General features: G+C 46.0%; 1 protein-coding gene and 1 pseudogene across 5 annotated transcripts in view; both read right to left on the bottom strand.

The window, feature by feature from the left end:
• The window catches only part of TLK2 (tousled like kinase 2), a 105,803-nt gene extending 95,658 nt beyond the window's left edge, over positions 1-10,145 (bottom strand). The window contains exons 1-2 of one of the 5 annotated variants that reach the window (XM_089901385.1): positions 9,663-10,145; positions 7,722-7,807 (exon numbers count right to left, since the gene is read on the bottom strand). In XM_089901385.1, the coding sequence (XP_089757511.1) occupies positions 7,722-7,802 (81 nt within the window). In that variant the 5' untranslated portion in view covers positions 7,803-7,807; positions 9,663-10,145. The remainder of the gene's footprint in view (positions 1-7,721; positions 7,808-9,662) is intronic. The other 4 variants (XM_089901384.1, XM_022589087.2, XM_022589085.3 and 1 more) reach the window with 4 other exon arrangements.
• Positions 10,146-10,246: 101 nt separating this feature from the next.
• Positions 10,247-25,782, bottom strand: LOC149746778 (serine/threonine-protein phosphatase 2A 55 kDa regulatory subunit B beta isoform pseudogene; annotated as a pseudogene).
• Positions 25,783-26,153: the final 371 nt, after the last annotated feature.

Genomic DNA, 26,153 nt, shown 5'->3' with positions numbered 1-26,153 from the left:
TAAGTAAAAGAAGCCAATCTGAAAAGGCTACATACGGTATGATTCCAACTACATGACATGCCAGAAAAGACAAAACTATGGAGACAGTAAAAAGATCAGTAGTTGCCTACGGTTAGGGGAGGGAGGGTGAACAGCTGGAGCACAGAGGATTTTAGGGCAGTAAAACTACTCTGTATGATAGTATAACAAATATATATCATTGTACATTTGACCAAACCCATAGAATGTACAACACCAAGAGTGAACCCTAATGTACACTATGGACTTTGGGTGATAATATGTCAATATAGGTTCATCAGTTGTAACAAATGTGCAGGGCCAGGAGGTATCTGGGAAATCTCTGTACCTTCCACTCAATTTTGCTGTGAGCCTAAAACTGCTCTAAAAACTAAAATCTATTTAAGTGTATTCTCAGGTTCCCCAAAAATATTCAGATGTAAATAAAGCTCAGGAAAATAATAAAGAAAAAAAGTAATCCAATCTAGACATATCTCTCATCCCTACATTATAGTGCAGAAGATCAAAGTCAAAGAGAAAATCTCGAAAATGGACAAAGAAAAGATAGATTACCTTCAACAGAATGGCAGTGAGACTAAAAATAAAAAGAGTATAATGGAAGTCAGTGGACAATAGTAAACAATGTACTGAAAGAAAATAACAACCAGCTTAGAACTTTAAACCTAGCAAAAATACCACCATTCAAGAATCAAACCAAAAACAGACATTTTAAAGCAGACAAAATGGAGAGACAATCACTGGTAGACCCACACTAGAGAAATTCCAAAGGATATATTTCAGGCAAAAGAAAAAATATTCCAGATAGAAGGGCAGAGATGTGAAAAGGAATGAATGACAAAGAAAGTGGTAAACACATAGGTGAACATGTAGGTTAGGCAAAAAGAACGTAACTATAAAACAGATGCAATAATAATCTGTGGACTCCTAAAAATATATATACAAATGGTGAATACATGACTTTTCTTCATGTATCAAAAGCCACAGAACTCTACAACACGAAGAGTAAATCCTAATGTTAAACTATGGACTTTCGTTAATAATAATGTATCAATACCGGTTTATCAATTGTAACAAGTCTACCACACTTACGCAATATGTTAATAATAGGGGAAACTGGAGGGATGGGATGGTAGTATATGACAGCTCTCTGTACTAACTGCTCAATTTTCTATAAATATAAAACTGCTCTAAAAGCCTACTAGTTAAATATATATACATATACAATTAAATACAGAACAATAGCATGTGAGGTGGGAAAGGAATAATGGAGTTAAATGTTCAAGGCCCTTATATTGACAAAAAGGAGGGCAAAGGTATTGATTTAACATTAATCTTTGATAAATTGAGGATACATATTGTAATTTCTGTGGTAACCAATAAAAGAGTGCATAACTTTCAAACTAGAAGGTGGAAAAATGGAATATTAAAAATAAATAATAATATAACTGACAAAAATTTGAAGGTGGGGGGGAAATAGTATGAGAATGTTTGTCTTTCATAGCAGATAATTACTCAATAAATTACAAAAAAATTTCAAAAGAAGGTAAAAGAAGCATAAGGAAGATTTAAGCCAAAATATATGTCATTGCTTTAAATACAATCTTAGACAAGAGTTTGGAGCTAGATTAAAAGAAGAAACATGGGGGCTTCCCTGGTGGCGCGGTGGTTGAGAGTCCGCCTGCCGATGCAGGGGACGCGGGTTCGTGCCCTGGTCCGGGAAGATCCCACATGCCGCGGAGCGGCTGGGCCCGTGAGCCATGGCCGCTGAGCCTGCGCATCCAGAGCCTGTGCTCCACAATGGGAGAGGCCACAACAGTGAGAGGCCCGCGTACCGCAAAGAAAAAAAAAAAAAAAAAAAGAAGAAACTTGCCTAAGATGGGTGACAATTAACTCTATTTTCATCTTCTCAATACTCTTTTCCAATTCAACAAAGATTTATTCAGTGTATACAATGTGCTGAGCACTTGAATAGTCAGAAATAAAGGTATCACCCATGTTCTCAAGGAGACTAATGGGGAAAACAAATGTGTTATAATAAAAGTAGGTTATCAGGTGCTAATAAGATAATGCAACTAGATGGTGCAGCTATCTGGAAAAGCTATACAGAAGGGATATCCGGATTATGCTTTGAAAAGTAAACTGAAAGTTCATTTGACAAATAAAAAGGAACGGTACAGGAGACATCATAACCCTGTTTACTAATATGACAGTTTAGAAGATCAGTCACGGTTTGAGGTAGCAGCGACCAGCAGTGGAGGAGTAGATGATCCATGAAGTTAAAAAGTTTGGATAGGGAGTTTTAACTCTATCCAGTAGACAATGTGGAGCCTTTAAAGCAAGGGAGTAAAACAATAATATTGGTATTTTCAGAAATATAACTGGTGGCAGTTTACAAAAAGATGAATGGGATAGGAGAAACTAGCTATTACAGTTATGAATGAGGAAGGTCTGGATTAAGGCAGTAGCAGTGGCGCAGACAAATACTAGAGAAAGAAGAGAAATGAGCTGATACTTGACTACATGTGAAATGAGGGTGGAATTAAATGAATACTAAAGTACAGATGGTCCCCGACTTACAATTGTTCCACTTAATGATTTTTCAACCTTATGATGGTGCAAAAATGATATACATTCAGTTAAAACCATACTCCAAACTTTGAATTGTGATCTTTTCCCGGGCTAGTAATACGTGACACAACACTCTCTCACGACGCTGGGCAGCGGCATCAGCACAGCTCCCAGTGAGCCATGCAATCACGAGGGTAAAAGAACCAAGACACCTACAACCATTCTGTACCTAGACAATCATTCTGCTTTTCACTTTCAGTATGGTATTCAATAAATGACATGAGATATTCAATACTTTATTGTAAAATACACTTTGTGTTAGATGATTTTGCCCAATAGTAGGTTAATGTAAGTGTTCTGAGCACGTTTAAGGTAGGCCAGGCTAAGTTACCATGTTCGGTAGGTTAGGTATGTTAAATGCATTTTCAACTTCTGATATTTTCAACTTACAATGAGTTTACCAAGACATAACCCCACTGTAAGTCGAGGAAGATCTGTAATGAAAAGGAGAACGTAACATAAAAGCAAACATAATAAATTTATCAACAGTTCCTTAAAACTAACCGGTATAAATGTACACTATTTTTCAACATTTGTGCTTATTGACCATCTAACTATGTACTAAATATAAACACCTAAACACATTGTTCAAAATTACTGGCACTGGTATGTGAAATAGCTAACATTAGATATTGATAACTGACACCTTCTAATTGATGCAATTCACTAAATGACAGGAGAAAGGTATTGGCTGGTTAAAGGTCTTTTCAGAAATCAAATGTGATCATTTAAAATGTTCACATATCAGACTCACAAATTTATAAAAGATAGGAAAAGAGATCATTTTTCTTTAAGAAGACATCAATAATCTACTATGTGGTACTACCTAAAATTACATGCTCTTGCTTCAGGCTCTATAAAGTGAAGGTTCTTACTGTGCCAAAAGAGATAGTCCCACTTTTCATGGCTTCTCATTTTGCTCTTCTTGTCAATACCATCAACACACTGCATAATCCATTTCATTCAATACAACTGAAACCAACGACATTCATCAAAAAAGTAAGTGATAGTGTGGAATCCTAAAAAAATAACACCTTAAACGTTTTCTTTGAACTTAAAACATAAATGTTTATTCTGTTGCCAAGCTTTTGATACAGGCCCTTTGAGTTATAGATCCACTATAGTTTCACACTGTCTTACACAAACCACACCCATAATGCATCATCTACAATTTCCAGTTTCAATTTCTTTAAAAGTGAAGCAAGAACTTTAAAGATACTTGCCAAGGATCTAAATGAAGAATTCTTCCAGATTAAAAAAAAACTTTTTTATAAATTTTTATAGTTATCTCCTTATTGACTCATTTTATATTCAGTCTTTCCAAGGCAGTTACCTTAGTTTTCACCGAATCGACAATTCTTTCATTTTACAATCATATGTCAATGGTTAACACAATTTTGTATTGAACTATATGATTATAATACAAGTGCAAGCTGTCATAAAGTGACTCTTGGTAAGTCTATAAATCAACTGGTGGGAGCAATGCAGTGGGCATCAGTTAGTATGTCTTATAAAAAGGGTAGGAGTGTTTATTAAGACTAGTATCCCTGTTATGAAAGATCTAAATTCACTTATTGCTTTTATTGTACTCAGGACAGTATCTGGCACACAGAAAGTACTTTAAGAGTATTTGTTACTATCTTAGCATTAAAATTCAACTAGGTACAGTTAACAGTGCATCCAAGGGTGGAAATCCACCTACTTTACAGTCTCCAGAATCAGAGACAAGACTACCTGTATTTAAGTTGTCAAAAGGGGAGAGAGTAGGGAATATAAACTGCATTAAGTCCTCATTGAAAACATATGAATACAAGGTACAGTCAGTTTCACATTACTGGAAGTGGATTATCTAGCACTTAAAGGAAGAGAACTTAAAGAAGGATAGCTCACATGTCAAGTCAACAAGAAATGAAGAAGTAGGTTCGTAACCCAATTAATCTATCACCTCAAAAATGCTAACAGTATGGCTACAGGTCCTCGTAAAAGTGGCAGCTAGACTAGAGGAGGAAAGTCAGCTATAGCTTAGTGCACATCAAGTTACCTTCCTCCATTATCAACTCACTGATGACAGAAAGCATCAATCTCTTAAACAAAACCACATGGTGCATCCCAAAGCGCAAAACAAATGCCTTTGTTTTACCAATTATTATAAGTTAAATATTATACATAAAATTATATAAAATTAATGCATATAAATGCAATGTAAAATAAAATTTTTAATTTGCCAATAACCTAAATATAAGTAAAGAGCAACTTAAATACTATAAGTAATAAATGCGGTGGCTTGGCCATTTTCTTTTAGCCTAAGTTTTGTGATGTATATCCAATTTGCAGGTACAAAACACTCAAGGCAACATGACAGAATATCTACAATAACCAGGAAGTTCAAAGACTGCAGCTACTTTAAACACCCTGTCCACTAGGAAAGAATCCACAGTGGCACTGACCTTCTTCCTTCTATGGACATCAAAAAGTACTGAAAATGTTATGAATAGTTCGCAGAAACTCAAGAGACAGCCCATGAGGCTGCACCAGTCCCACTAGATGGCACTATCACAGGAAACTCACTCTGCTCTCCCATTTGGAGCAAGGGCCGAAAGCGCTCATGATCTCTGTAAAAATGAAAGCTGTCATCAACACAGTGACATCCTCATTGAGAAATTATGACCCATAATGAGGAATTCCAAGCTAGAAGGAGGAGCTTATCCAAAAGCACCTTTTCTCCCAGTACTGTGGTCACCTCCCCACTCCTATTTCAAATAAGTGGTCTGAGAGATACAATGTCTTGCAGGCAAAAGAAGTCCTGCAAAATGGAGATTTTCTTTTTCCTCTTCCTAACTCCACAAAACACAGGATAATTTACTTGCCTTTTTTTTTCTTCCCAAGTTTCTTTGCTATGGGTAAAAATACTCTCCTGCTAGTCCATGAATAACAAATTTACTGTAATCAATATACTTGCCATGATTGGAAATTTCAAAATAACATACAATTAATGGCATAAAAGCTTTTGGATATGAAGTAACTTCTTTCTATGTATCAAAGGGAGAACTTCCTATTAAACAGATAAAGTTTTCTGACACCTTAGTTACATGATTTTAGGTTGGGCCTGGGCAGCAGAATTCACAATGTTACTCATTCCCCTAACTTACGCTCTACCCCATGGAAAGTACGCTTGGATACAGCTACCATGAACCTAAAAACAGAAGGAAAGAAAAGCATCCTAACAAGGAAGCCTAAAGAGTTTAAACCGCATACAATTTGAATACAAACTCACTTTTACTCAGTAGGTGACCATCTAAACAGACAGATTTGGATAAGAGCCTTTTGCTGAATTCCCCAGTTAAAAGACACAACAAAGGTTATTATTAGGTAATCAATTGAATCAGAGATCAATTTAATACTCAAATATACTGCTCACTTACAGCTGAAGCTACTTCACCTAGATCAGAGAATTTACATTTACACATGTAACTTTAATATACAGCAACAGTCAGGAGTATAGCTGCTCCAAAGTGCCACAAGTCAGTTACTTAATTAAAGAGGCCAGGAAACCAAGAATTACAAAATGTGTAACAAATCCTGTGTTCCCATAGCACCTCACCACAGCTCTCATCACAGCATCAGCTCTCTGTCTAGAGCACTTGCTCTGCCCACACTGCGGGGGGGCTTGGAAGCACTGTACTGAGGCGGCATCCCTAACACCCGGCACAATGCCTAGTATGGAGCAGGTACTCAGTAGCTGCTGAATGAACAAAAACTATCAGGCTATTCCAGCTCACCAAAATTATGAGACTCCTCAAAGCAGCCAGTTTTTCCAACTAAACCCTGACAAACACCTTCTCCTTTAAGAAGCTACTGGGTCTTCCCTGGTGGCGCAGTGGTTAAGAACCCGCTTGCTAACGCAGGGGACATGGGTTCGAGCCCTGGTTCGGGAAGATCCCACATATCCCACATGCCGCGGAGCAACTAAGCCCATGTGCCACAACTACTGAGTCTGTGCTCTAGAGCCCACGAGCCACAACTACTGAGCCCAAGTGCCACAACTACTGCAGCCCGCATGCCTAGAGCCCGTGCTCCGCAACAAGAGAAGCCAGCGCAATGAGAAGCCCGTGCACCGCAACAAAGAGTAACCCTCGCTCACGGCAACTAGAGAAAGCCCGCATGCAGCAACAAAGACCCAACACAGCCTAAATAAATAAATAAATAAAAATTAAGAAGCTACTGACCAAAGCACGAGACTAAGATCTAAGTCACCATTAGAAATAAGATTTCTTGAAAAGCACAGGAAGGAATGTATCACATGAAGTCAAAGATCAAAAATTCTCGAGTCTCAAGCCCAAGGAAGCAACATCTTGGATTGGTGAAAATTTTAAATAAAACATCATAAATATATTTTATATATTGTATTAAAATCATAAATATGTTTTACATTTTGTACTAAAGCCATCCTATGAGAGTAGAGGGGTGAGGTAGCAGGTATATACGAATGCACAGGAAGCCATAACACTGCTTAACTTAACACCCGCCCATTAATGAGGCCTGATCTTATTTTATGCTCCTGGAACAAAATAAAGAATGAACAAGAAGGAAAAATAGAAGGAGAGAAAAAGCAGTCTGGGGGTACAACCAGGAGGAATCTGCTGAACTGCAGATTTGGAGAACTAACAGACTTAGCAGAGGCAGATTTTTCAAAACTCTACACATAACTATCCAGAAAGTCCAGCGTAATGAAGCTATGCCAATACCTTTTCATTAACAGTTTTTTCTGAGTGACTGAGCTTTGACAAAATGTGGCATAGAATCTACATATACATCCTGTTAATATCCTTGCAACAGACCCATGGGAAACCTCTCCCATATTAGAGGGTAAAAAGAAGTATATCCTCCCATAGAGAGTACCTTCAAGCATACTGTTAAATGACTGGAACAACTGGTAGGATTTAAAAGTTCACTGGAACTGTAAGCCAAATCGTCTCCCCTTCAGTGTATCTGTATGATCCACCCAAATTGCTCTTTGTTTTTAAATGTGTTTACATTAGACTATAATCAGTGTTTGTTATCATCATTTTACTCACCTTACTAACACCAACTCCAGTAAACCTGGCCTCTAATAATTCCTGCCGTCGGGGGTCCAGGCTATGCAATTCTTCCATCATTTCTACTGAAAAAGAAAAAGTACCTGTGAGACCATAAAAGCTAAAACATGAGGAACCAGTTTTTAGATATAACAAAACTCAGAGTAATTATTTCACCAAATGGTCACATACAGGTAAACCTCAAATAAATATGGCGTACAAGTAATAAACTACAATGTGCTGCACCAAACAGTAATACATTTAAAGTTATAAAGTGGCTCAAAAGTCCTCTTCTGAGCAGTGGTTAAGAATCCGCCTGCCAATGCAGGGGACACGGGTTCGAGCCCTGGTCCGCGAAGATCCGACATGCCACGGAGCAACTAAGCCCGTGCGCCACAACTACTGAGCCTGTGTGCCACAACTACTGAAGCCCACGCGCCCAGAGCCTGTGCTCCGCAACAAGGGAAGCCACTGCAGTGAGTAACCCCCCGCTCACCACAACTAGAGAAAGCCCACACGCAGCAACTAAGACCCAATGCAGCCAAAAAAAAAAAAAATACAGCATGAATCAGAAGCTACTAGTAACTTAAAATAATGCTATTATATGCCTCCTTGCTCTAAGGACCAGATAGTAGCTCATGAAAAATGGAATTACTTCAAATTTAATAGAGAACCCATGGTAAAACCATCAACCGGCATTCACTCAGGAAACTAGTATAGCTCCATAACCATCCCTTTACAAAATCTTTCTCTGCCACTCCCTGGAGCAAGTAGGTTTCTCTAGACATCTGCTTTTAGCACTCCTTCCAAGCAGGGAGGGGCAGGAAGACACCATTTTTAAACTCCTTCCACGACCAATTAACGCACAGGCTACTCTCAGCAAATACCTCCATCGTTTGCAAGAGATCAACTCTTGCAGAAGCCACTGGAAACCTCCCCAATATTAAAAGTAGAAGAGGTGCATATACCATTACATAGAACCCCTTTGAACATATTATTAAATAGTTATTGGAATGATTGGCATGATTTAAAAGTTCACTGAAAACATGAATGAAACATGCTCCTCTGCAATCTAACACCTCCACAATTTCCAGTAACAACCCCTACAAAGTCTTCCAGTTTCATTTCCCTTCCTGGATTGAGAGCCTGGGGCAAAGGGGAATGAAAGGGTGGCAAATTAAAGTTTCACCCACACAGACAAGTGCACGTTAGAGAGGGAATTAGGAAATTCTCGGAAGGGTAGAAAAGCATCTTAAAAAAGAAAAAGGAAAGAAGAAAAGAGATTGAGCCAGTGTTTCCCTAAGTGGCCTTCCTCGCGTCTCGCCCTGCCCTAATCGAGGCCAGAATGGCAGAGGTTGCAACCTCCCTTCAAGACCCAGGGTTTCTCGGCACGTTTCCTAAACCTCCATCCTCAGGCCTGGCCCGGAAAATGACGCCCCAGCGGTTATTTCATTTAATGTCAACTCATGTTAAGGAAAGATCCACTCTGTTCCATTCCAGCGGGGCCTTAGACTGGGATCCTCCCTGTAGCCCACAGCCAGGAAGCAAGACCGATGGGGCCTGGTCCCGGCGCCCCTCGCCTCCCGCCGGCTCCAAACTTTCCCCAACTCCAGGCCCACCTGTCACGGAGGGAGGGCGGGCCAGCTCTCGGGGGCGCCCGGGAAGCTGCCGGGGCCTCCAGCTGCCCGGGCGCCCCCCTCTCCCCGCCGGCCGCCGGCCCCACTCCCAGGCCGGGGCCGCCTGGGCCTCCCCCGTCTTCGGCCCGGCCCCTCAGCGACCCGCAGCCCTCGGAAAGCCCCTCCCGCCTCAGAGCCGAGGAGCTGCGGCCCCGCGCCGGCCCCCGTGTGGGCCCGGGCCGCAGCCTTCTCAGCCGAGGGGGTCGCCCGGATGGTTAATGCCCCAGGCCCGGCGCCCTCCCCCGCTCGGGGCTCAGCCTCTCACCTGCCGCCGCCGCTGCCGCCGCTCCACGCTCCTCCCGGGAGGGGCCCCGACCCGACCCGGCTGCGGACCGCTCTGCTCTCCCCCTGGGCAGGCCCGGGGCGGAGCCGGGGCCTCTCCTGAGCACCGCAACCCCCCGCCCGGGCAGCCGCCGCCGGCGCTGGGCTCCACGAGAGGGCGGGCGGGGGAGGGGGGCCTCGGAGGCCGCAGATCCCCGGGCTCGCGTACAGAGCCAGGCGCCCGACGCGGGCCCGGGCCCGGGCGGCCGCGGGGGGGCGCGGGACCGGTCTCCTGGCGCCGGACAAAGGCCAAGGGAGGCACAGAAGGGCCCAGGCCCGGCCGGGAGGTGGGGGCCCACTCGGCTAGGGGCCACTCGGGTGCGGCGTGGAGGGCGGGGGGGGGGTCGGAACCGCTGGTGCCCACGACCCGCCTCCGGCCCCTTAATCCGGATCGGTTCGGTCCGGATTAGTAGTGATCGGTGTAAACACACTAGTGAAACCGCGTGTTTCCTCGCGAGATTTGCACGGCTGGGAGGCAGGGGGGGGTCCAATGGGGGTGGGGGAAGAGCCGACAGTGGGGGAGGAGGGGGAGGGGACGAGGAAGGTGGGGGGGTCCCCGCTGCCCCGGCGCCCCGCCTCCTCCAATCAGCGGCCGGGCTGGCGGGCAGGGGTTAACCAGGGGACCCCGCGCCGGCTGAGGAGGCCGCCGCCTTGCCGGGCGGCTGAAGGAGGGCGGGCGAACGGGCGGCGCCGGCGGACCCGCAGCGACGCCAGGAGAGGTCGGACCCGTTCGGAGCTCCGGAGACCCCACTGCCGTCTACGTAAAATCGGCCCTCGCCCCGCGGGACCGGCCCCAGCCAAGGAGGTTGGGCCGGCGCCCTGGGTCGCGGACCGGAGCTAGAGGGGCCTCGCCGCCGGGGCCGGGCGCTTCCCCGATACGCCTCGTCGAACCCCGCGTCAGCCTAATCCCTGGTCTCCACGAGTTTGGGTGAGAAGTGGGGTTGCTCTGCCCAGGATGGATTTTAGAGGAAGAATGCCCGTGTGCCGGCGAACCCCGCCCGAACTTCCCCGGAGACGCCCAGTTAGTGAGTTGGCTGTGCCCACCCGTGTTGGCCGGCTCCCACGCCCCGCCACTCTCCAAACTCACCCTCCCACTCCCCAAATCCAAGCCGCCTTGGAAAGCGGACAGCGCTTCACCTCCACGTACCTGGTTGGCAGGACGTCTCCAGGGACAAGAGGTCCTCTGGGATCACGGCTGACTCCCTACCCCCACCAGGATGCTGCCCCAAAGGGACTCTCTCGGTGCCCCCGGGGGGAGGTTCCATTTCAACCTTTGATTAACAACAAGGCCCTCCTGGGTACTTAGGGGGCTCGGAGGGTAAGGGCTAGAATGGAGAAAACAGGCCTGCCCCTCAGTGTCTGCTGAGGAATGGGAAATGTGAAAGGGTGCAGTAGCTCCCGCAGCTAGGAGGGCTTCCTGCACAGGAAAAGCCTCCCATTTTGATCACCCAGCACCAGAGAAAAAAATCACATTCTCCACCGACTTCTATGAGCCAGGACACTGACTTCAACGCAAATACCCAACTTTTTATTTTCCTTTGATACTGCCTTGATCAGATGTCTGAAGATGACTTAAGGACTACAGGCAAATCACCTGGGAAAAATTCAGATAATGAACAAGAGCCTTGAACTTTTCCAGGGGGTAGGCAAGTACTTCAAGGGGAGTTTCTGCCTTTCTTTCTTCCTTATTCTTAATTCATCCTGTATTAATGGAACACAGACCTGCTGGAAGGGCAAAGGATGGCAGTTTACTTTTTGTTAGTTGCGCAGCCTTCCAAAGCCTTGGACAAATTCAAGCACTGTGGAAAAACTCCATTCAACCAAGAGTCACCTTGCTTCGAACCCAGCCAGGTTGGGCCCTGTGCACGCACATATTTCCAAAGATAACAATGTTTGAAGGGGAGGGGGAGAGCAAGTTCCAGGCAGAGAAGGGTGAAAAAGGGCAAGGTGAAGGACTATCAAGAGAGCAGGAGAACCTAGAGTACCTTCCCCTACGACTCGAAAAGCAAGTGAGGCAAGCTCTGTCATTATAGCAAATGACACTGGAATGTCTCAAATGAGAAGAGTTTAAAAGGAAGAACACTGGACAGAGTTGGAGCTGAGTTCCAGCCAGCTCTTTCACAGACAAGCTGCATGGACCAGTTACCTAAGCTTTCAAGTTTCGCCAACCTCATCTGTGAAGGAGTTTGGACTAGAGGATAATAAGATAATAATAAGGCTATGATTCTATTTTTTGAGCTAATTTTTTATTTTTTTTGGCCACACCATGCGACATGGGAGATCTTAGTTCCCCCGACCAGGGATCAAACCCGTGCCCCCTGCATTGGGAGCACGGAGTGTTAACCACTGGACCACTGGGGAAGTCCCTGAGGTAATTATTTTTTAAAAGATAAAAGTAGTTACTGAAATACAGGAAAAGATGAGATTTTTAGTTTCACTTTGCCTAGTGCATTTTCCTCTGCATGTCAAAGAACTTACACTGCCATAGGTCTGTTCACAGCCCCACTCCACGTTTAACACTCATCCCAACAGGAATTGCTCAAAGGAATTTAATGAATTTGCTTACCACAAAAATGAGGTGCTTCTGTTTATAAGCATCATATAAATGAAAATATCAACAGTAAGGAAAAAGAACAATAGATGGATAATTTCAAAATAAGCTCTGTTGTTGTCAGATGGTTCTCACAATGTAATTTAACCTTGGGTTCATGAACCAACCTGTTTAAAGTGTGTTTACTGGGACTTCCCTGGCGGTTCAGTGGTTAAGACTGTGCTTCCAATGCAGGGGGCTCGGGTTCGATCCCTGGTCGGGGAACTAAGATCCCACATGCCACGTGGCCAGAAATTAGTTAATTAATTAATTAAAGTGTGTTTGCTCACAGGGCAACTTTGTGAGACTCAACTTGTCATAGACTGGCAAATGGTGACACTCTCCATGCAAAGGCCCAATTCCCATCAGCTTCAGAAGGCTCAAACATGGATTCATTTAGATGTGCACGTTGATCATCTGGTCCTTCCTGCCTTCAGTGTATGACAAGTCCTCCAGGTTCATGTTCATAGTCACAGAGAGGACCAGGGCACTGGTGTTCCCCAAGCTGTGCTCTGCACATCTCGATAGGTTAAATGCTTTAAAGGGAGTAGATGTACATTGGACCTCGGGAAACTCTAGGTTAAAGTGGAATCCTTTATTTCAGTACTACTTAGAGCCTAAAATGTACAATAGGCATATGACAATCTCCAGGTGGGGGATCAGGGTATTCAGTGGTTTCCTATTTGATGTTTGGAACCACCACCCTGGTTTTCTGTTGGCTGGTTTGTGGTTTCAAGTACTCATGGGAGAGGTGTTTTGAGAAAGACACTGGGAAAAACTAAAGTAGTTCTAGCACTCTTTTGCCCTTTCACCTGTACCACACTAAAGAATGTCCAGCACCTTCTTCAATGTTTCTTAATGTCCACCATCTGGCATATATTACTGAGCAGGGGGCCTTACGTGCACCTTTTCCAGAAGGGGCCTGCAGTGTGGTGGCTAAGAGGACAAACTTCCTAGTCAAGCCCCCCGGTTTTCATCTTGGCCCTGCCTCTTACCAGCTGTGTGGCCTTAGGCAAGATATTTAACTTTTCTAAGCCTCAGTTTCTTTATCCATCAAATGGTGTTAAAAACCTCACAGGACTGTTGGAAGATGAAATGAGATAATGGTGTGTGCCTGACAGAGTAATCCCTAAATAAATGGTCCCCAAACCACATTTCTACCAAGGATGTAGACATTTGTCATTAGATTGGTTAGCAGCACACAGTTTAACTTCGGAAACCAGGCTGCCAATGTACTGAGTTGTTTGTGGGGCTATTTTCTTCATAACAGAAAAAGGACTTGATGTCCCTTTAAAGAAAGCATTACCAAAAAAAAAAAAAAAAGTATTACATTTTATTTTGGGGTGGGGGGGCGGGTAAGTAGAGAAAAATGTAAAAGTCATCTGGTCTGTTTATGTTCTTCCCCCATCCTGGAGAATTGAGGGTTTCTAATGGTGAGAAGAAATAACAAATTTTGTGAAGGCAATATTTCCACTATAAATTCTGGTCGGCAGGGCAGCGTAGAACGTCAGGGCACTGGTGGTTGGAATGAACTAGGTCCTAACCCTGTCTCTTCACCTGTCAGTTTCCTCATCTGAAAACTGGCCAGCACACCTAATCCCATGAGTGGCTTTAATTAAAGTTGAAATAGTGATAGGAAATGCCTTGTAACTGTGCCTGACATACAGTAGGCATTTGGTCAGTGTTATTTCCTCCCTTCTCCCCATTCCTAACAAAGTGGAAAAGCATCTGGTTGCCGTGAAAGTGCACTATAGATGAAATAAATTCAGATCTCAGCCTGCGTAAGATTCTCTGCCAATCTCTCCCCTATCTCTATGTTTTTCATACCCTTCTTCTGCCCAGCTTGCTTCAGAAAGCTTTCCTGAGCAAGTCTCCTTGACACACTTTACTTTCTTTATCGTCATGCGTTCTTCCCCACAGCCCAGTGATGCTGGAACAATATTCTTATTCTCCTGGAGAGTACCTCCCTTCTTTAATTTCCTCTTTCAACTCCCTCCCCAAATGTTACTTTTTAATACTTGTCTTCCCTGAATTGTGTGTTCCTTCTTCCCAGCAGCTGAAATGTAAAAGAAACAAGTAGAGGAGCAAAGCGAATAAATGCCCCTGAAAAGTAACAAGCCCCCTCCCCTGAGCTATTGAATCCTCCATTTTGGTCTTTCTCAGAAAACGTCAAGATAGGGAACAACAGCAAACACATTGCATTTGTGGAAGCTGGCAAAAGTGTATTTTATAAATCTTAGTTCTTCCATTGACCTTTCATATTAGGCTTAAGTAATTAACCTTCAGACACAGTGGCACAGGTCATGGGGAAAGGGGGCCCAAGCCCACAGAGAAGACAGAAGGGGATCATTCGGCTAGTGGCCTTGGGCATGGTCAGCCCAGAAAGGCAAGTCAGAAGATGGATGAGTTAAGAATGAGTTTTATTTTTAATGGCTGAAAGAATATCAAAAGAAGAATAGTATTTCGTGACGTGAAAATTACATAAACTAATTTTGGTGTCCATTAGTAAAGTTTCATTAGAACACAGCCACACTAATTCCTTTACATGCAGTCTGTGGCTGACTTTGCACTACAAATGGCAGAATTGAGTAGTTGTGACAGGCAGGCAAAGCCTAAAATGTTTAGTATCTGGTCCTTTACAGAAAAACTTAGTCAACCCTTGCTCTAGGCCAGGGCTTCGCAAATTGGACCAAGCATACGTATCCCTTGGGCATCTTGCCAAAATGCATCTGGGATAGGGCCTGAGACTCTGCATTTCTGACAGCCCCAGGTGATGCTGTTGCTGCGGGTCTGCAGCCCACACTGGATTTCAATGCTCTGAAGGCTTGTCTGTTACATTAGTGAAAGCTTTATGTGAATGCTTTGTTAAGTACAGTGAGCAGATCTTTAAAAATATGAAAAATTGGAGTGTAACCCATGATAATAACCTCAGTCGAATCTTCCACATTTCATTCCACTGTTTTGGCATCATGTGACAGCCTGAATAGCCGTGGAAATGGATTTGCCAGCCACCTTGCTGAGGCCAAAGGGGTGGCAGCCCCAGCCCTCTCGTGATGTGGTGCTTCCTCTTACTGGCCCTAAACGTACCAGTCCAACTACAGAAGGGCCTTCTGTGTCCTGGTATTGCAGAATTTGGAAAGGAGATCTGAGTTCACCTTATGCAAAATACTCGACTCTTCCAACTGCAGGCAAGCAGTCCTCTCCCAGCTCTTTCTTCAGTGAGCAGTGCTTCTCAGGGTGACAAACCCTTGCAGAAACAGCTTGGATTCAAGTCCCAGCCCTTCTACATACATGTTCTGAGACCCAAGGACACGTGACTTCTGGAGCCTCGATTTCCTTATCCGTGCAATGGAGATAATGTATGTAAAGCACCTGGCTTACTGCCGGATTCCTGCCAGGTGCTTCCAACCTGAAAGCATCATAAAACTTACATCCAAACCCTGCTCCTCCCCCTACCTAACTCATGTTAGAAAATGTCATTTCCATTCTTTCGTTATTTATATCAAAAACCCTGGAATCATCCTCTCTTACACCCTTATCCCCAGCACCTCCACTCCAGCCTCACTGGCCTCCTCTCACACCTCAGGGCCTTTGTACCTACTATCCCTCTACCTGGAACACTTTCACCAGACACTTAGCAGGTGTGGCCACATGTTACTGCATTGCATGGAATGTGTCCTATCTTCTGCGTATGTGTGATAATGATACGGAGCTGGCAAGTGGCTGCCTTTCCATGATAGAGTGAGAAGAACCTGCAGGCCGTTTCAAGAGACAACCATGCTAGGCTTTTGAGTAGAAATAAGTGGAGGGCAGTTTGAAAAGAAAGACCATTTCATCACAAGAAAAACAATTTTGGGGGCTTCCTTGGTGGCGCAGTGGTTAAGAATCTGCCTGCCAATGCAGGGGACACAGGTTCGAGCCCTGGTCCGGGAAGATCCCACATGCCGCAAAGCAACTAAGCCCGTGCACCACAACTACTGAGCCTGTGCTCTAGAGCCCATAAGCGACAACTACTGAGCTCACGTGCCACAACTACTGAGCCCGTGCGCCTAGAGCCCGTGCTCCGCAACAAGAGAAGCCACCGCAGTGAGAAGCCTGTGCACCACAACGAAGAGTAGCCCCCAACTCACCGCAATTAAAGAAAGCCCACGCGCAGCAACGAATACCCAACGCAGCCAAAAATAAATACAATAAATAAATTTTTAAAAAAGAAAAAATTTTCTTCTACTTCTTTAACTTTGTATCTATATGCGATGGTGGCTGTTCACTAAACTTATTGTGACAATCATTTCATGATGTATGTAAGTCATTATGCTGTACACCTTAAACCTATACAGTGCTGTAGGTCAGTTATATCTCAATAAAACTGGAAGATAAAAACAAAATAAAAAGAGCAAATCCCAAAACCAAATCCTTGCTCTCAGGTGCATGACAGTGAGAGAAACAGACAAAAAACACAAAACTATATGTCAGAGGTGCTGAGTGTCATGGAGAAATAGAAAGCAGGGTACGAGGATAGAGTGCTAGACCCCAGTGGTGGCAGGGATGCTACTTTATATAGGGAGGTAGGTCAGGGACAGCTGTTCTCTGATAACGTGACGTCTGAAACGAAGGTGCAAACCTTGTCACCGTCTGGGGGAAGAGCCTTCCAGGCAGAGAGAACAGTGAGTGAAAATGGCCTGGGGCCAGGACCAGCGTGTTTGCAGCAGGATGACTTGTCAGGCAAAACTGCAGCGTCTCTCTGGGCCTTCTGGGCCTTGCACGACAGGGTGAGAAGATGCCTGCTGCTGAGCCGGGCATGGGTGTAGGCCACAGTTTCACCAAGGTTTCGACATAATAAGGTGCTTTATGCTGCAGTGAGATTCAGTGTCTTGAGCCTGCGTTTAATGCCTGATCCCAAAGGGCAGGGATTATAACAAAAAGCATTTATTGAGCATTTATGGGGAAGGCACTGGAATGAGAGCATGTTCATTATTACCTTTAATCCTTTCAACCTTGAGGGAGGCCCACCATACAGAGGAGGAGGAGACAGTGGAGAGGAGGTGAGGGAGTTCTCTGAAAGGCGGTCTGGCTCCAGGACCGGTGCCCTCTGCCCCACCAGGCAGGGTTAGCGCGGGCCAGGGCGCGCAGTGCTCAATCCTGCCCCTCCTGGCTGACTCCAGGTTCCACCTGCTCCTTTAGTTTGCTTCAGTTAACGCTAACTTTCTGTCACCCGCTTCTGGCTTCTGGCTTCATTACCCCATATTTATTGTGTTTCACAGCTTTCCTCCCTGGCCATTAGTTTCCACCTCCTCTGAAGGTGTGGATGTGGGCAGCTGGTTAGTCACTTAGGTAAGACTCTTACCAAACTCACCGTTGCACAGGATCTGGTTCTCAGGTCTTCGGGTCCCCCTGGCCCCAGAGTTAATCCAGTTTGGGAAGAACCTCATCAAAATGCTGAGAATGGTACATAACCCTGTGTGCCAACTCGTTCACAGCCCTGGATGCCAACTCGTTCATTTCAAAAGGGGAATGTGACTGCCAAGTGGCAACATTTGACCCACAGACGCTGATCCCAGGATAGCTGCTTGGAAGGCTCCTCCGAGCAAGGAGCAAGGGAAAGGGCATGGGTGAGCAAGGGAAAGGGCATGGCCTTAATGGCTCCACCGCGCACAGTTGTGTTCAGCTGCCGTTCCCAATTCCTCGAAATAGGGCCCTGTCTTCTAAAGGGACAGGACGCTGGATCTGTCCCTCTCATGAAATTACACCAGAGCCCTGCTTTTTAGACTCCCCTCTCTTGGACTTTCCTCTTCTGAAACCACAATGTATATATATATAGGCTTACATTTTCTTGGAAATTTGGATAACCCATTTTTAGCCAAAGTTGCTGCTTTGTAGGTAGCTGATCTCCTCCATCACCGTGGAGTCTTCCAAGTTTTGTTCTCTGGTTTTGCAGGTATCTTGGTGAGGCCTCATGTTTGAGACTCTGCTTTAATATTCATTAGCATAAGACTTTCAGAAAGTTACTTCAACTTCCTCCTCTATCAAACCGGGAACTAACACCTATTCTCCTCTCAGCGTTGCTCTAAGGATTAAGTCAGTTAACACAATAAAGTCTTCTGGGGCTTCCCTGGTGGCGCAGTGGTTGAGAGTCTGCCTGCCGATGCAGGGGACGCGGGTTCGTGCCCCGGCCCGGGAAGATCCCACATGCCGCGGAGCGGCTGGGCCCGTGAGCCATAGCCGCTGAGCCTGCGTTTCCGGAGCCTGTGCTCCGCAACGGGAGAGGCCACAACAGTGAGAGGCCCATGTACCGCAAAAACAAAAACAAAAACAACAACAACAGCAACAAAAAAAAGTCTTCTGAAATTTAGGGGGGAAAAAAAGTGTCATGTAAATGCAAAACAGAATTATTCTTTCAAGGCAAGTTTCCCCTAAAACAACAGTTTAAGCAACAGGGAAAGACGGTGACGGTACAGCTGGCCCTGCACACGATCTGCAGCCTACACTGCCCATTCACGCAGCAGCCCAGCAGCCCTTGTCAATGGGAGTGTGGTTCCATCAGGTCCAAGAACCACTGCCCTAATAAATACTGCCTCAATGTGAAGCCATCCACAGACTCTGGCTATTGTGTTTCCCTGGTCTCCCTGTGCTTTGTCCAGATTTAGTTTTTAGTTGCAGAGTAAATGCGATGCTCTGAAAGGAATATAAGACACAGAGTCACAAGCCCTGGGTTCAAAACTCAGCTCTGCCGCGCATGCTGGGTGACGCTCAGCCAAGTGTCCTCCCTTCCGCCTGAAGCCCCCGCCCCCCCGTAAAATGGGGCTGCTCACATGACCTGCCCTTTAGAGCTGATGTGAGGATGGGATGAGGTAACCGAGGTTCAGAAAGATTAGTGTGGTGTCTGGCATGCAGAAGACACTCCAATGATGCTTGTTTAAAGTAATTAAATGTCATTGATTTGTTTGACGAGAGAAAGCAGTTTATCACTAGTCTTCTCCTCAAAATGCTTTCTTTCTTCAGAGGTTTTCACTTTTGCCTGACAAACCAAGCTCTTGTGTCTGTTAAGAATGTTTTTTATCTTCCTATTCTAACAAAATATTCGGAAGCCAAAATAGATACTGTGTATGTGCATGGGGGACAGACTTTCTTGGTCACTGTTTTAGCCACCCAGACAGTGGTGTTTTAGCTCCCACGTTTCTTAAATGGTAGCAGGGCAAGATTTTACTTTTGCTGTTTCAATCACCGGCATCGATGTTGCAATATCACATAGTAACAGGTTCCCCAATCTGATTACTGGCTTAGTATCTTATTGACCAGCTGATCCGTTCCACTCCTGTATCAGAGCAGGAAATATCCTGATAGGTTCTTTTCTTCTACCACAGATATAAGACTCACCTAAGTTACGAAGTCCTTTTTCCCTGGGGCGCCCCTTATACATATCTCCACACTGACAATCCAGGAGCTGGACAGAAGGACCTGTGGGATTGGAATGTGGGGAAGGGGCTGCACTGGGAGGCCTTTGGTGGTCACAGTGCCCAGAGGCTGCATCCCACCTGGCACTGATTCAGCATTTGCATGCTCCCACCTGCCCCATTTGGCTAGAACAGGTGAGAGCTGGTCCTGTGTCCTTGTGGGTCCTACATCTCCTGCCCTCCCCTTGCCGTGCTCCCCATAGGATTGGACACCTCCAGGATGTAGGCCTGGGTTGGGTTCTCCAGCCCCTGGTGACTCATCTCCCCAGTGGAAAAAGTATGAAAATTGTACTTGTTACGTTAACAGATTCCTGAGAGCTGCCCCCGTTGTCCATTGAGGGAGTTTCCATCTTATAATTGGGAAAACAGAGGTGGTAGGTGTGAGGCAGAGAGCCTGAGCTGGGAGCAAAGCTGATCCAGGGTCCAGTCCAAGCTCTCCTGTCCTGGACTCCATGAACTTGAGCTGGTTACTTCATCTTCCCAGCCTCACCTTCCACATCTGTAAAAGGGGGATGCAATGCCCATCTTAGAGGGTGGAGTTAGGCCCTTAAAGCATCAAGCACAGCACTGAGCACAACAGGGACTCAGTAACCGGGGGCTTCTTTATATTGTTCACACTTCAAATGGACTGTTTAGTCTTTTCAGTAAGTCCCCAGACTAGAGCTGGGTCCCAGCACTGAGCTGACTGAAGCATGACTGCAGAGGCCCTAGCAGCACCGGCCACAGAAGGGGGATTCAGGTGTCTCCACCCCCCTCCTTGGGGGCAGCAATTCCCCCGTCCCCCACCCCCCATAAAGCCCAGACAGTAAATATTTTAGGTTTTGCAGGCCATGTTGTCTCTGTTACAAGTCTCACCCTGCCAGCACGGCAGGAAGATAGCCACAGATGATACGTCATTGAATGACTGTGGCCGTGTTCCAGTTAAAAGTTTATTTGCAAAAACAGGCAGTTTGTCAGCCCCCTCATAACTCTCAAATTTTGGCTCACACCAGAATCGCCTGGGGGGTGTCTTCCAACACACCTTGCTGGGCCTAACCCCCAGGGCTTCTGACTCTGTGGGTCTGGGCTGGGCCTGCATTTGTGTTTCTAAAAACTTCTGGGTGACACTCCTGCTGCGGGCCTGGGAACCATTTTGAGAACCACCAAAGCTTTTCCCTCTCCCTTCTTTCTCTGTGCAGCTGAAACACTTTATTCCTACTGCAAAAGAGCATTTATTGTGTTTTACTGTGGTTAGTGGTTTGTGTGTGGGTCTCTGGGATCCGTTCCTAACCATCTTCCTACCCCAGCGCCCGACAGTAGCCACTGCTCATCATGAGCACTGAACTCAAGGGAGGTCACGGGCACAGGAGCCCTGGGTCCAGCTCTGCTCCTTGGTGGACATTTCTCTCTGGAGCTCTGTGCGACACCCTGTCACGGAGAAGAGGAAAAGGGACTTTGCCCCCCTGCCTATCCAGAAAACAGATCAGGAGAGGAGACATTCCCTGCTCAGACTAGACCTTGAACCTGGACTCTTTTCTAAGGAAATGAAACGAGGGTTGGGGGTTTGGTTTGTTTTAATTTTGTTATTTTTTTGCTTTGTGATGTATGAGTGTGGGGGGTTGAATCCAGACAGCTGACTGATGTGGAAAACCACTATTTCTGAGTTGCAGAGACTAAGAAGGCATTTAAAATGACCTGCAGTCAGGGTTTTTTCCTCAGATCAGGCAGAATCCAGTTTGGTCCTGATAAAAATAAATAATATTTGATGGGCTTCCCTGGTGGCGCAGTGGTTGAGAATCCGCCTGCCAATGCAGGGGACATGGGTTCGAGTCCTGGTCCGGGAAGATCCCACATGCCGCGGAGCCACTGAGCCCCTGTGCCACAAATGCTGAGCCTGTGCTCTAGAGCCTGCGAGCCACAACTGCTGAGCCCGCGTGCCACAACTACTGAAGCTCGCACGCCTAGAGCCTGTGCTCTGCAACAAGAGAAGCCACCGCAATGAGAAGCCCGCGCGCCACAATGAAGAGTAGCCCCCGCTAGCCGCAACTAAAGAAAGCCTGCGCGCAGCAACAAAGACCCAACGCAGCCAAAAATAAATAAAAATAATAAATCAATTTATTTTTAAAAATAAAAATAAATAAATAATATTTGAGACCTTCCCTATCCTGAGCGGCATGAGTACAACTCCTGGGTCCAACTCCCTCTTTTGGAACTTAGTGCCTTACTCCTGGTTTTTTTTTTTTTTTCCCCCGGTACGCGGGCCTCTCACCGCTGCGGCCTCTCCTGTTGCGGAGCACAGGCTCCGGACGCACAGGCTCAGCGGCCATGGCTCACAGGCCCAGCCACTCCGCGGCATGTGGGATCTTCCCGGACCAGAGCACGAACCTACGTCCCCTGCATCGGCAGGCGGACTCCCAACCACTGAGCCACCAGGGAAGCCCCTTACTTCTGGTTTTTATCCTGAGGACACTGCGAGTAGATAGAGCCAGGTGTGGACCCACACGTGCTTTCCCACCTCTTCTTGCTGGTGGGCATGGAGGAGGCCCCACAGGAGCTCACCAGAGACAGGGAGCAACTTAGTCCTGGGCTGGTGTAACAATGACCTTCCTCTTCCCAATTCCCAGGCCTCTCCGATGCAAGCTTACAAGGGAATTCCTTTTGATCTGTGAAGTTTCAAGGCCATCCATACCTAACCTTCCGTGCCTCACTCTCTCCTTTCCAAACTAACAGACAAACAGGGAGAAAGGACTCCTTCCCCTCCCCATCTTGATGTGCTCTGTGAACACTGCCCAAGGTCCAGACATTTGCTGCTCATCTAGACTGTGGTGCAGAAAGCTATGAGCTATGACCCAGTAACCTGGAGCACGTGAAGTTAGCACGGCAAGGGAGCAGGAGTGACCCGACTGGCTTAGAACTCCTTCTGATATTCCCTGTCCCTGCCACCTCGTTACCCCTGCCTGCCAATCAGTTTTGCATCAATAAACTTTATGTTCCGGGCTTTGCCAGATAAATGAAAGGCGAGCAGCTAAAGACTGATCTCTGACCTCAGCACGTAAACAGCCTACAGATTGGACTTGACAGTTAATAAAGGAAAGGCCTAGCAATTCTCTGATGCCTTTTTGCCTTAATTAGATTGAGCATTCATAAGCTTTGGGGAAGTCTTCAATTTGAAGAGGAAGACCCCACAAGACAGGAATTCACATCTCTACCCATTCATCCGTTCAGACTGTCTGCCCCTCAGTCTCTACTCACTGACACTGGTGCCACCCTATTACCTGTGCTCAGCGCTGTGCTAACGGCTGTCGAGCACAGGGGCTGTAAGAATTCCAGAAGTCCACACCATACTCTACTGGAAGACAGCGTCCAGCTCGGCAGTCAAGCACATGCTTCGCTTCAGACAAATCCAAGCCTGAATCCTGATTCTGCCGGGTGACCTTTGGCAAGTTATTTAACCTGTCTGCCCTCAGTTTCCTCTTGGGGTTAATAATACCAACTGCCAAGGGTTGTCATCAGGACTAAGTGAGACCATCTGTGTGAGGCTTGCAGCACAGAGCCTGGTGCTTAGCAGTGACGCCAGACGTGGAAGTCCCAGCACAGTGCTCGTGGTTCGCTGGGCCGGCTCTCGGGCTGAGAGGCTCCTCCCCTTGCCCTGGCCTTCTGCCTGCCACTGGGGAGCCAGTGATGATAGGCAAGGTCTCTGCCTTCAGCGGCCTGAGAGGCCTACTGTTGACAATGCTTTTAGTTTCTTCATCTATAAAATGGGGGTAGTGGTGATAATCCTCCTTGGAGGATCAGGGAAGAGCCTAGCACAGAAGCCTGCAAATGCACTTTGCCGAAGGAAACGACTCTGGGAATATTAGATGCCGGTAGCAGCCTCTGGCTTGTCATTGGATGCCACGGCCCCTGCAGGCTGTCTTTAATAATAGATACTTTAAAATTCCTGAACCCGCTTCAAGCTATATTTGCTCACACACGGAGGTTTATTCAGTGTTAATCACATTAACGTGCTGTTTCATTTCACGCTGTGCAATGCCAGCTTCAGCGAGAGCCCAGAGACAGCAGAATTTATGCTCAAAGGGACCCCGTACTGCGTTTATCCAAGCGTCGTCAAGGCATCTCAGCGCCCCAGCAACCTCCGGGCCACCCCCCTGCTCCCCCAGGGGTGCCCTCAAGCCGTAAGCAGTCTTCCTTTCAAGTATCTCTCTGTATCTCTTGGTTTTTACCCTCAATTAGAAACCTCTTAGGCAAGTGTCCAATTTTTACTAGCCATCTTTAATCCTTTAACAACCCAAACACATGCTATTCGGTAAAAGCTCTCCATCAGGTCTCATAAGGGACCCTGAGTGAACAGGAGTTTGCAGGGTCCTTTGAGAGCCCCCGGTCCAATCCCCTCATGTTACAGATGGAAAAACTGAGGAGCAGAGGGGTAAGGACTTCAATCTCTCCCCTGATGGCTCCTTCTCTAAGCTGATGAATAATCGCCATTCAGATCTTAAACACCAAACAAATTTGCCACTTTTTCTTTGGCTCTGTGCCTCAATCTGCTTGAAACAACCACTTGCCCTCCTGACTCTTGTCCGCTGAGAGCCTCAGATCCTACTTCCTGAGGGGTTGCCCCCCCACACTGATCCCAGGGCCCAGCGCAGCACCTCAGTGCAGTGTCCCCTCCAAGCTCGGGGCCACCCGTCGGCCAGTCTTCCCAAGGACTTTTTCCGGCACCTCTCACCCCTTTCTTACAACATCAATTTCTCCCTTTCCATGGGAACATTCCTGTCAACATACCCTCTTGCTCTCATTTTAAACATTTTTGTGTAAAACCCTCCCTTGACCTCACGATCCCCTCCTGGTACTATACCATTTCTCCCCTTGAAAACTTGGCTGTTTCCACTTCCTCTACAGCTGCCATCAACTTCTTTTTTTGTTTGTTTTTTAGAGTAAACGGTGTTTATTTTTTGTTGAATTTTTTCAATCAAATGGAATTGCTTAATTTAAAAAAACTTCTCTCTTTTCTCTTTAGATACTACAGACAATTTCATTTTACCTCAGCAGACACCTAGAAACAAAACACTGGACCCACCAGAGAAAACAGGGCAATAAAAGCATCAGAAATTCAAATCAACTATGGAAGACCTACTGTTAGCTGGCAGCTCTCAATTCTAAACAGAAGTGTCCCAGAACCTATCAGGTTTGACAAAAGTTTCTTAGAACTTGGGATTTGGGAAAGTTGGACTCCAACTGAATTCTATTACAAAGAGGGAAATTAAGGTCGATGCATCAAATGAACACCCAAAGAAACATTTAAAAAACGTGTTTGAGGGACTTCCCTGGCAGTTCAGTGGTTAAGACTCTGTGATTCCACTGCAGCGTACATGGGTTTGATCCCTGGTCGGGGAACTAAGATCCCACAGGCCGTGCGGCCAAAAAATAAAAAATAAAAATATTTTTAACAAGTGTTTGACTAAAACTCAGTACGTGAGATTATTAAGTAATAACGTGTCCTCCTAGTTACTTTGTCCTGGAATATATATAGGTTATTTGTAGCCATCACTGCTACAATATTTTCTGAAAGATGCCAAGCTGTATGCAAGATCTTTTTGCTAAAGTCCAGACTGTCGACACTTATCTCGTCTTTTTTCTGCTTGCCCCTCACGCACACCGCTCAGTTTTAGGATAGCTTGGGGTTTGCTGTTTTCCCTCGAGGACTCAAGAGTAACATCACACTTGCTATTTCGGTCAAACATCCTGAAGAAGTTGTTGTAGGAGCCTGTTATAATGACACTGTCTGACCCATTCCACACACACTCAAATTTATCAAAAATGCAGTTATTTTTGTAGAGGGAGCACAGCCTGCTGCAGAGGTAGCTGTGAACCAGGTAAGTCTCAGTGGGCCGGTTTTCCATGTTGAGATCCCAAACTTTGATGGTCAGATAGTCTCTGGTCATGATATACCTCCCACTGTGGCTGAACTTCACATCCGAAATCGGAGAGATAATTTCAGAGAATAACGACCTGTTGCTTGGATCTTCCGGCTCTTCAAAAACTGGTCATGGAGGGTCTCCGGGGAGGCAGGGGGTGTGGGGGGCAGCTGTGGTTCACTGTGGGGGCAAGGACACTGATGGCAGAGGCACTGGGGACCAGTCATCTGCGTGAGCTCTCTTGGAGGCTGCCACCCCCGCACCACCCAACAACCTGCAGGCTCTGGTGCTGGGACGCCTCAAGCCAAACAACAAACAGGGTGGGAACACAGCCCTGCCAGTTCACTCTATTTTTTTTTCCTTTTTTTTAATTTTTAAAATTTATTTATTTATTTAATTTTGGGCTGCCTTGGATCTTCCCTGCTGCGCGCGGTCTTTCTCTAGTTGTGGCAAGCAGGGGCTATACTCTTCGTTGCGGTGACTGGCTTTCTCATTGTGGT

Source organism: Delphinapterus leucas, chromosome 19, assembly GCF_059928025.1.
Source record: "Delphinapterus leucas isolate spDelLeu-1000000601 "Yukka" chromosome 19, BTC_Dleu_Yukka2, whole genome shotgun sequence".
NCBI lineage: Eukaryota > Metazoa > Chordata > Mammalia > Artiodactyla > Monodontidae > Delphinapterus > Delphinapterus leucas.
Note: the sequence above shows the minus strand (reverse complement) of the source record. Positions and strands in the feature narration are given on the sequence as shown.